The following is an 11,338-nucleotide window of genomic DNA, read 5'->3' on the forward strand; positions in this document are numbered from 1 at the left end:
AAGGAGCTATACAGAGCTGTCTAATGAGATCAAACCTAATGCCCCACCTGTATCAGCTAGTCCTAGTTATAGGAAGAGCCTTGCTCTTAGCTTGTTTTATAAGGTATGTGTGGTTTGTAATTTAATATCTCTTGGCTTTTTCCTTTCTTAAATTACCTCTAGTTTTTTATTACTTTAATAGTTTTATCTTCAAGCTATTGGTATTTCTAATGTTAATCCACTCTACCAGTCAGCAGCTATGCCTTATGTGCGTCCAGTGTCCCAAGGTACCCAGTCATACAGTACTGATCCCAGCAAGTATCCTGTTAATGAGCCTCTCCCTAAACTGACTGCTACTTTGCAGGTATTTGGGGTTTTAAGGAAAATATTAAGAGGGAAAATAAATTATGTGGTTTGAAGAACAAAGCTAAAATTTGCTTAACTTACAAAAATTATTTTATAGCTAATGTCATTTATCTAGGCTTCAGGTGAGGCAGAGTATACTACTGACATTCCACATCGCCCTGGAGAACTGGCTGCAGCATTTATACTAACTAATCAAGTATTCAGTGATATTCTGTTTTTATATACCATACATGTATACCGTAAATCGGGAAATTTTCATCTTAAAAATAATTAGCGTGAAGTTTTTTCAAAGTGTTTTATTTTCGCTGGTTGACCAATCCGCGAATTTTTTTCAACTTGAAAAATTTTAAATGCGTCATAAACTGGACAGGTAGCTACTAACTCTTGATAACGATGGACAGCTATTCTATGGAAGTTGCTCGTGAGAGGACTGAAACTGACAATGAGCCTCTTAGGTGAGAGCTTCAGGCCTTCATCGGGCTTTTAGAAGAGCCTCGTGCTTGCACCGCTGCACGTTGGAATAATTCCGGTATTTTTATTATTCATTGTAGAAAATATTTCGTGTGTTAAAATTTCGCGGGTCACTTCAACCGTGAAAATATTTTTAAAACGAAAATTTCCCGATTTACGGTATGTATGTTTTATCATAGGGCAATGCAAAAATTTTGTCAATAGACACAACAGCAGCAATGGTAAATGTTTTTGAAATGAATTAGCTCTCAATTTGTTCATTTTCCAGTCAATGGAAGGAGCTGTAGCAATTGTTTCTGCTAAGGACATTCCAAAGAATGGAAATAATGATTTCATGCATGCCTTAGGTGGTTACCCTGAATTAGTCAGTTTATTATGAATATTGACTCATTGATGTACATGTAATTACTTATAAATTTAGGTATTTGCTACTGATGTATCAGATTATGCTGGTCAAGCAGTTGCACTAGCACTGGCTGATACTCAAGAACATGCACTGAAAATGGCCAAAGCTGTCACTCTTACTTACCAGAATCTAGGGAAACAGATACTCACTATACAAGATGCTATTGATGCCAAATCTTTCTACGACCAGCAACCTAATGTAACTGTTGGAGATGCTGATGGTATGTACTTGTACATGTATGTTGTTTACATTTGTGTGCATATATTGACTTAAATGTAAACTGCATGTGCAATTCCAGATCTGGGATCAATTATGAAGCCTCAATTACAATTACACATCTAATTGCCAAATAGATTCAATTAGAATTAGAATTAGACTGCTGTTAAACTGTGGAAGTACTGGTTGTGTCATAGAAGTAAAATAACATATTGTCACCAGGGTTTTCCTACAAAGCATGCTAAATTGAACTTAACAAATACTGCTATAGTGCATGTATGCCTTTTGATGTAACTTATGAAATTCAATTTTGACTGTACCAGATACACAGCATCAGAGCATATGTATCAGAAAAATTATATAAATGAAGAATTCTCTCCTAGCAAATAATCATGTATTCAGGTTTTACAAAGCTCTACTGAGCAAACTAAATTGCACACCTCAAGAGCTGGCAAGTAGCTGAGCACTATACTGGGGAACCCTGATTGCCACACTTCCATCCACATGTGTAGTGCATCATATAATGTTATGTTACAGAAGTAGATTGAGAATATTTTCCTTGCTGAGTCAGTAGTCAGTACACTATGAAAATGAAATCTTGATGAAAATTTCAATTGCATTCTGTTTCGATTTAAGCCCCAATTACAATTGTAATTGAGCCTTTAATTACAATTTCAGTTGTAATTGACCCCAGGTCTGGTGCATTCTAAAATTCTACTTTGGTGAGTACATTATGTTACATTATTACAGGTGCTATCAAAGGGTCAGATCATGTTGTTACTGGTGACATTTCATGTGATGCACAGTATCATTTTACAATGGAGACTCAAGTAATGTAAACTTTTCTATCATTACCATCGCTTTGCTTTTCTATTTCAAATAGACCTCATTTGTAATACCAGAAGATGATGGTTATACAGTGTATAGTTCAAGCCAGTGGGCATGGTTTGCACAGCTTGCTGTTGCTAGTGTGCTTGGTATACCAGACAACAAGTAATAATATTTTTTTACCAATTAATATCATTGATGTATTATTTACAAGAGTGATGCATAATATTTTGCTAATACCAATGTTCATAATAAATTATCTACCAATTAAATCTTCTGATGATTTTATTCATTTACATCTTTCTTTCAGAGTTACAGTGATGATTAAACGAGTTGGTGGTGCTTATGGAGCTAAAAGCAGTCACGCTGCTCTTGTAGCAGCTGCTTGCTCTCTAGCTGCTAGTATCACTAGAAGGTAGAGAGAAAATAAAGTGATCATAATGTGTCTGTTTGTTAATAGGCCAGTGAGGTTACATATGGACCTGGAAACTAACATGAAAATGATTGGAAAAAGGTATCCTTTTTATGCAAAATACACTGTAAGAGCAATAGATCTACTGATGAGGCATAAAATGGTCTCTATTGTCAATAATTATAGGTTGGTTGCAGCAGGGAAGGAATACTAAATGGAATAAAAATTGACATTTATAATAATTCTGGTTGCAATGATAATGAAAATTCTATGGAGTCTGTAGTTCACTCTATTGACAATAGTAAAAAATATAAAAATTATTGTTTGTGTATCTCACACCTCTTGACTCAAATTTTTTTACATGCACATTGTAGCTTACAAGTGTCAAAACTGGTCATTAAATGGAACTTCATGTAAAACCAGTACTCCCAGTAATATTGCTGCAAGAGCTCCAGGTATGCTTTAATAAATTTATCGCTATATGATTGCCAGTAATCATAATTTTCACTTGAGCATGTAATGTCTATGGTGAAAGTCTATAACTATAAGCCATTTCTATATTTTATTTAGCATTGAAATTATTTTTGCATTTGATAAAGTGGGGTAACAGCCTTTAATGATATTATTAGGTCGTCTTCCTGCTATATTCATCATTGAATCTATTATGGATAATGTTGCTCGTACTATTGGTATGAATGTTGAAAAATTTAAGGAAGCAAACTTGTACAAAAAAGGAGATGTCGCATGTCTCGTAAGTTAATGGAGTTGTTGCTATGACCTCAAGGCATAAAAGTATTATGTGAATGAATAACTTATTTTGTGTCTTTTAGTCAAATGAGCCTTTGACATATTGTAACATTGGTGAGCTCTGGCAACGTAAGTTGTTGATTATTGAGAGTTATTATAATAATCAATATTAGAGATAAGCATCTCTGCTGATGTTGAAAATAGGAGCAAGCAAATTTCAGATTATAATAAAGTAATAATTATTATTTTGTTCATTAAAATCGTTAACTAGCAGAAAAGCTTTAGAATGCCTTTTGTTTCTGTGATAATTAATTGTTATTGGTTTTAGTCTTACTTATAATGTGTATTAATATATTTATTTGTGCTATTACTAACATGCAAATTATGTTAAATTATTGAATTGGACTATTAGGCTAACAGATGGAGGAAAAGAGGAATATCAATGGCTCCCTTAAGATTTGCTATACACTTGGGTGGATCTTATACAGCAATGGTTAGTGTGTATACTGGTGATGGATCTGTGTCTGTTGTACATGGTGGGGTTGAAATAGGACAAGGAATAAACACAAAGGTACATTGAATTTATGTTTAGTGTCATTTTTATCTTTATCTTAAGGTTGCACAAGTCACTGCTAGTACTCTTGGTATTCCATTGAGTTTAGTTAATGTTTTGCCTACCAATTCATTCACTTGTCCTAATGGAGGTCCAACTGCAGGAAGCACAACCAGTGAATTAATTTGCTTGGTAAATCATTTTTATGACACAAATGAATTGTTTTATATTCAGCACACTTTTGCATTTGTTTTGTTATGTACACAATATATCTGGAAAATTTTTACTTTGACTTTTATTTTGTGAAAAGAGGAATTTGCAAAACTTAGATTGCACATAAAATTAGATCCCATTATCACACATTCTTACCATGCAAAAAATTTAATCACAAACTTTTCAGATTCAAAAATTTGCAAACAGATAGATTTCCAGATAATATGCATTGGTATTAAAAACTATGGTTCTAATGTTGCTATTACATACCATTTTTTTAGAGTACTTTGAATGCTTGTAAATCACTTAAGGCAAGACTTGATAAAGTGAAAGAGGAAGTGATAGCCAGTGGAGTCTCAGATCCAAGCTGGCTTCAAATCGTACAAAAAGCTTTTTCTAGTGGCGTTGATCTTTCAGAGAAATATCAGTAAGAAGCACTGAAAAATTAGTAATTTTATAGAAATAGTTTGCATGGATCTTTAAGCCATTATAATTCCTATGGAGTGACTGTTGCTGAAGTTGAAGTTGATGTATTAACTGGAGAAACTGAAATATTAAGAGTTGACATTTTGTATGACTGTGGACAAAGGTATGTATATATGTATTCAATATAAGTGTATTGATCATTTCATGATTCTTAATTTTTTTCTCTAATGCAGCATCAATCCTGAGATTGATATTGGACAAGTAGAAGGTGCCTTTGTCATGGGGCTAGGTTATTTCTTAACCGAGAAACTTGTTTATGACACTAATACTGGAGCTTTACTGACACACAACACATGGGTATGTGCATCAACTATGGTAGGTCATTGTTACCATTTCTGTTTTTTCTGTGTTTAGGAATACAAACCACCTACTACTAAAGATATTCCAATTGATTTTAGAATTGAGCTACTCAAGAATGCACCAAATCCTTCTGGAGTGCTTGGCTCTAAAGGTTAATACAGTTATTGTCGATGCATTTGATTCATCCAAGATATGTTAATGACATTTGCACAGCGAAACATTTAATGAGCATGATGCACATTACTTTATCTTATTGTGTCACTGCAAAATACACATTTAGAGTCACATTATTTTTCATTAGCTGTTGGTGAGCCACCATTGTGCATGAGTAGTGCTGCTTTATATGCTGTAAAGAGAGCTATTGAAAGTGCTAGACATGATGCTGGTGAAGACCAACCATTTACTTTGTGTAAGTTCTTTTCATTAATTGGATCTGGTGTATTATATTTTGTGCAGCTGCTCCAGCTACTGTTGAAGCAACCCAGCAAGCCTGTCTTGTTGATTCATCAAAATTTGTATTTTAGCAATGCTGTACTATTAGTTTGTAATTATTAACATTATTTTATTTTATTATTTTTGTAAGTAAAATTTTTATCTGGTAATTAAACTGGCTGCTTACGTATGTACATGTATGTACAAAATAATGGAATTTATTGCATAGGTTTGCTTAATTTTTATTTCTAAAATTGCTACCAGTATATAGATAATCACACAGTGGAGTTTCCTGTTTATGACTGAAATAGAATTCATAGTTGCATAACTGCCAGTCATTTTTTAAACTACATATTACTTTAATTTTGTAATAGGACCAACAGACACCATTGCAGTTTAGCCAGATTTAAAAATTTTAATGATGCAGTTCAACTAATGGAAGTATAAGAATGATGGCTGCATGCATTTCCTGCATATTAATTTCTATTCTTCCTTTTAGGTAAAAAATGCCCCTGGTAGTTTTGAAACCACCTACAATGATCATGAAGATATTGAAGATAATGATGCTGTAGTAGTTACTGATAGCACAGTGTTAGTTTTTTTTCGAAGTACTAGAGGTACAATGTTCTATCAAGTGCATTGTATCTGGACCTCCAATGTCTGAAAAACTATCTCACAAATCGAGTAAAAGGAGAAATAATGAATGTCACAAAGACCAATGGTAGCCCTAGGTCTCATGCAAAAAAATTAATGACCAGGCAAAAGAGCTTTGTTATTCCATTTGCCCAACTATCAAGTATTGTGTCATTAGACAGTGAAAATAGCTCTGATGATGATGGTCAACCACCACACTCACCTCCTTTTCACAAGGCAGCTTCAAATCAACAACATCCAAATATTTTGATGACACAGAAAATCTTGATCAACTACCAGACCAAATCAATTATGACTCGCAATCTCTTCACATATTTAATGTAGGTAGTCAGCCTGAGCTTATTGCTACCTTGCCTCTCATCCTCCGTGGACCAGCTTTACATTTTGTTTTCTTTGATGTATCTTGTGAGCTGACAAAAGAGATTGTTGTTAGAGGCGATGATGGATATACAATGCATTACAGCACAATACAGTACCTGCATCAAACCTTGTCAAGCTACTATGAAGTTGGTAAGGAAGATAGATGGCTGTAAGGCTATACTCGTTGCCACACACATCGATCATATTGGGCAGGATAATATGCAGAATGTTTTAAAAAAGAAAGACAGAGAATTGAGAAAATATTTTGGGAAAGCTGATTTTGTCAAAAATGACTTCATCGTAATTGATATAAAGAACGGTCACTTGTTCTTTCCTGTTGACAACATGAATGGTGATGATGCTGAGCTTAAGCATGTAGTGAAATTCATTGAAGATATTAGGCAAGTATTTAAAACCCATGCAAATGTCTCATGATGTGGCATGTTTTTTAAACAAAATTCAGCAGAAGTATTCTAGGACTGAAGCAGGGATATGTCGTTATGATGAAGCCATTAAAGTTGCTAGAGAATGTAATATAAGCAAATAGACAAATTCTTGAGTTTCTTCACCAAAATGTTGACACTCTCTTGTACTTTATCATTTGAATGAGTTTGTAATTTGCAGTCCTGATGCTCTTTTCTTCTCGCTCAATAGGTTAATTTGCCCATAGGCAATACTGGTGCAATTCGTTTATCAGGAGAAGTCAAAAGTACCTGTATATAATTATAATGACCAGGGTTGGAGTCAATTACGATTATAATCGTAATTGATTGTAACTAATTACATTTTTTTCATAATCATAATCATAATCGTAATTAAACAAATCCCAAAGCTTATAATTGTAATCATAATTATAATCACACAATAAAGACAAATAATCATGACAAAGAACATGACCATTTGTGTTCTTTGTCATGATGATCAAGTATCACAGCATTGTGTTAACTACTCAGTACAGTAAATTGAACTGCAACTTTTAATCTTATGTTCTTTGACATTTATGTTCTCAGAAGACATCATAATTAACAAAATATTAAACAATTGAAATGTGTCTAGTCATTGTATAATCATCATAAATTTATTATAATCACATGATAATCATGCACATATAATTATAATCATAATCATAATCATCAATTTTGCTGGTAATCGTAAACATAATTATTCACAAATACCCAGGTGTAATTGTAATCATAATTATAATCATGCTAGTTTATAATCAACTCCAACCCTGATAGTGACTAATCCACAAGTTGAACTTAATGCACATTACCATTTGCCTATACGGTACTTCTGACTGCAATACATGCAACTACACATAATATAAGAAATTTAAGAACATGATATTAATAGGTATTACATTGGTGACTGCATAACCAGAATCATTCAAACAATTATGCCCAAAACTCTTAAAATAATTAAAAGTATGACTACTAACACAGCGAAAGGCTTAAGTACGATTATTACAAATTAAGTGATACATGTCACTTTCAAAATTAGACTTTATAAAAGTTAGCATTTACCAGGCTAGAAGCTGCTCTGCTTGAAGCCAATTAACCATCCGATATTTGTACAAGCATAATTCAGATTCAAATTATCAAATAGCTTGTTCCATGAGCTAACAAGTACTACAAGGTACATGGCTTTTGGAGCAACTTTAAAATTTAATAAAGAATACAATTTTGATTGGACTATGCAACCACTAACATGTATATGTATCAGAAAAGGTTTTAAAAGTAGCAAATTCTCTGCTAGCCATTTTTTGATGAAATTTGACCAAAAATTGTATTTTTTTCATAGCAAATTTTGAGCAAGTTCAAAAATTCACAATTTTGATCAGAATCAGCCCAAACTTTCTATGCAACACAAAAACATGTACATGCATGTAAAGCAGACAAAATTATAAAAACAGGAAATTCTCTCCTATTGATTTTTGACAATTTTGGAGCAATTTAAAAATCACTAACAAGTGCTATGTTTAAAACCCATTGAAAAACCCTACAATCTGTCAGCTAATTAACAGTCACCAATTATATCACATATTTATATTTTAGCTTTAATCAGAGTTTCCCACATAGCATGCTAAGTGAGCTAAAAAGCATGAAGTATCGTAAACTGGGCTATATTCAATGGTTCTAAAATATACAATAGAAAATTTGATGTTGGAAATTTTCTATTTGTCCCAATATTTTCAAAGGCAAAAAGGAAATATTAGCCTTTCTAAATTTAGTATGCCTCATCAATTACCATCAGATGAAATAAGTGACATTTATGGTACTACAATGCAGTACAGCAACTTTAAAAATTTATAAAAATTAATTTGAAGTTCAAACTTGCTACACAGAATAAGAACATGCATAATGTATCAGAAAAATTATAAAAAGAAGTTTCTCCTTGTCATTCCTAACAAAATTTGCCATATTATAGTACAAGTACTTTTGCCCAATTTTTGATCCAATTCTTTAAAAATTCAATTTTTGTCAAAATCAGCTCAAACTTGCTAAACATAAAATTTTTTCCAGTCCTAGTCATTTTTTGCAAAACTTGGCCAAAAACCTGTACAGGGTCTTAGATAGTCTCGCGCAGCCAGACTCTCCACCCCTTTTTGACTTTTGGACGGCCAAAAGTCAAAAAGGGGTGGAGAGTCTGGCCACGCGAGACTAGGTCTTAGAATAATTTTTGAGCAACTTTTAAAATTCATTTTAAAAATTCAATTTTTATTGGAGTCATCTCAAAATTTTCATAATACAGCACATGAACATGCATACATTATCTGATTTGTATTAGAAAAATTATAAAAATTGAAAATTCTCTCCCAGAAATTTTTGAAAATAGGATTTGGTATTTTTTCAAGTTTTGAAGCAACTTTAAAATCCACTGATAAGGACCTACATGAGCACTATGCCAAAACTCTGTAGAAACCCTGACGTAAGTTTACATAAAACAAAAGTGGGTGGGTGGGCGCAATCTTAATCACAATTTTGATTACCATACAAGATAATTTGTTGGAGAGGAATTAATATTGGCAACTGGCAGTTATCACAAATACGTCGAATAGATATCTATAAATCTTTCACTCAGGGCATGCTCAAACGTGGTACAATCACCAGTACAAAATTTGCCAATTAATTTTCACTAAATTCATCAAATATTGCTCTCGCCAATTATAAATCATCTTGTATAGTGTGACTATGATTATAATGAGAATAGTATGTTATGTTTTATATGTAATATGAAAGAATTATAAACAGACAATGGAAATAAAGAAGGAGAACTTAGAGAAGGGAAGATCATACCATACTAGTAGCCTAGCTAAATTCAATTTTAATAATAATTCAAAAGCTTCAGCAAATTACCAAAATTTGCAAAAATTGTACCATGAAAGTCATAAGGCAGTATAACAGTATGCAGTATAGCACTTTAACTATGCAGTATAACACTTTATATTTACTGATTGTGCTGTAAAATGCATTTATCTATTTTTGATTTGGCAATTTTTGTGCATACTGGTATAAAAATATCAGCATAATCATAGATCAGTGTTTGTGGTTTTAAATTTAATATTGGTAATTAATTTTGAGTGGCTATTGCAATATCTCATTCCTAATACCAAAAATCCTCTGACTTATGAGTTTTTGTAACTGTGATTATTTTCAGAGAGGTGCATGTTGTTAACTAAAATACCAAAAAGGTTGTGGGACTTATAATTATTTTGTTAACAGAGCAAAATTTAATGTATACAGAATTTTATTTTGCTGGTGTAGGTATGCATGTGAGTGCAGAATTAAAAATTGAATTGTGCATTTTTATGATGAACAAAAAATAGCAAAATTAAATTCATCAAACATCATGCAGTGTCATGATATATACGATATGTTATGCCCTTGCAGCCCTGCCATGCCCCTGAATAAAAAAATTTAAAATTACAGCACAGATTAATATTACTACTGTATGGATCATTATGTAATTATGTTACATTACTAACCAGTACAGCATGATGGATATGAGGGCTCTGATGAACGGCAAAATTTTTCTTCTAGCGCTCCGGCTCCGCCTCCTACATGTCGAACCACGCCCTCTAAAGTCTCATTACACGCCGTAAACATGGATGCTGAGACACATGTGAGAGCAGACCTTCTCACCTTCTGGACTAGACTATATTCATAGTCTTCATCCCTAAGCCAGCCAGCTCAGCATTTCCATAAACAATGGAACGAGCAATGGAGGGTCCACTAAAGACGATACGCTTCTCTCTTAATGGAAAGGAGGTGGAATTGAATGGTCCCAGTTCTCAAGCAAGCCTGAATGATTGGATAAGGGCACAGCCTGGACTAACTGGGACAAAGAAAATGTGTGATGAGGGCGGCTGTGGGTGTTGTGTAGTATCTCTCACCAAGACTGACCTTTTAACCAAAAAGCAAGTCACAATAGCTGTTAATTCTGTAAGAAAAGCACCTACGTGTATCTTTATTAGATTATTATTTTTATTATGTTACTAGTGCTTGTGTCCTTTGTATTCCATTAATGGATGTTCAGTTACTACAGTTGAAGGAATTGGAAGGTAACCATATTTTATAGAGCTGTTGCATGGAAGTAATCAACAGGAGGGTGTGGCTAAAATTGAGCTAAATTGTCCGCCATGTTGGGTGGCAAGAAGGCCAAGAATGAATGGGGGAAATGGAGAAAAAAAATTAAATTCTGCAGTTGACATTCCAGGCTAATGCAAGGTAGAAGATGAAGATATTGAATAAAGAAGTCTCTATAATATTCTGCAGCGAAGTATGATATCTCTTTGATGAAAAATCACAGTTTGTTTCCATTCCTCCATTTGTTGTGTGTACATTCTTGCCACTCAAGATGGCTGACAAGAATTTCTGCCTACCCCGTTGATTACATCCGTGCAACAGCTCTATAC

At 33.4% G+C, this 11,338-nt stretch overlaps 2 protein-coding genes across 2 annotated transcripts in view; both read left to right on the forward strand.

Annotated features, from left to right (window-relative positions):
- The window catches only part of LOC100631413 (probable aldehyde oxidase 1), a 7,486-nt gene extending 1,883 nt beyond the window's left edge, over positions 1–5,603 (forward strand). Inside the window, 23 exon segments of the mRNA XM_020000940.1 lie at positions 1–103; positions 182–343; positions 461–541; positions 996–1,037; positions 1,085–1,180; positions 1,238–1,442; positions 2,189–2,268; positions 2,322–2,431; positions 2,577–2,681; positions 2,727–2,805; positions 2,865–2,979; positions 3,053–3,133; positions 3,308–3,429; positions 3,509–3,554; positions 3,599–3,657; positions 3,838–3,996; positions 4,042–4,170; positions 4,473–4,618; positions 4,658–4,780; positions 4,851–4,974; positions 5,032–5,128; positions 5,279–5,386; positions 5,434–5,603. The exon segment at positions 1–103 is cut by the window's left edge and continues 5 nt beyond it. Of these exon segments, the coding sequence (XP_019856499.1) occupies positions 1–103; positions 182–343; positions 461–541; positions 996–1,037; positions 1,085–1,180; positions 1,238–1,442; positions 2,189–2,268; positions 2,322–2,431; positions 2,577–2,681; positions 2,727–2,805; positions 2,865–2,979; positions 3,053–3,133; positions 3,308–3,429; positions 3,509–3,554; positions 3,599–3,657; positions 3,838–3,996; positions 4,042–4,170; positions 4,473–4,618; positions 4,658–4,780; positions 4,851–4,974; positions 5,032–5,128; positions 5,279–5,386; positions 5,434–5,501 (2,440 nt within the window). The 3' untranslated portion in view covers positions 5,502–5,603.
- Positions 5,604–10,520: 4,917 nt separating this feature from the next.
- Positions 10,521–11,090, forward strand: LOC109585007 (xanthine dehydrogenase-like). The gene is made up of 2 exons (XM_020000936.1): positions 10,521–10,865; positions 10,923–11,090. Exons 1-2 carry the CDS (start codon positions 10,632–10,634, stop codon positions 10,986–10,988), a joined length of 300 nt encoding a protein of 99 aa, XP_019856495.1. The 5' UTR covers positions 10,521–10,631; the 3' UTR covers positions 10,989–11,090.
- The last annotated feature ends 248 nt before the right edge of the window (positions 11,091–11,338 follow it).

Source organism: Amphimedon queenslandica, unplaced genomic scaffold (assembly GCF_000090795.2).
Source record: "Amphimedon queenslandica unplaced genomic scaffold, v1.1 AMPQUscaffold_13136, whole genome shotgun sequence".
Taxonomy (NCBI): domain Eukaryota; kingdom Metazoa; phylum Porifera; class Demospongiae; order Haplosclerida; family Niphatidae; genus Amphimedon; species Amphimedon queenslandica.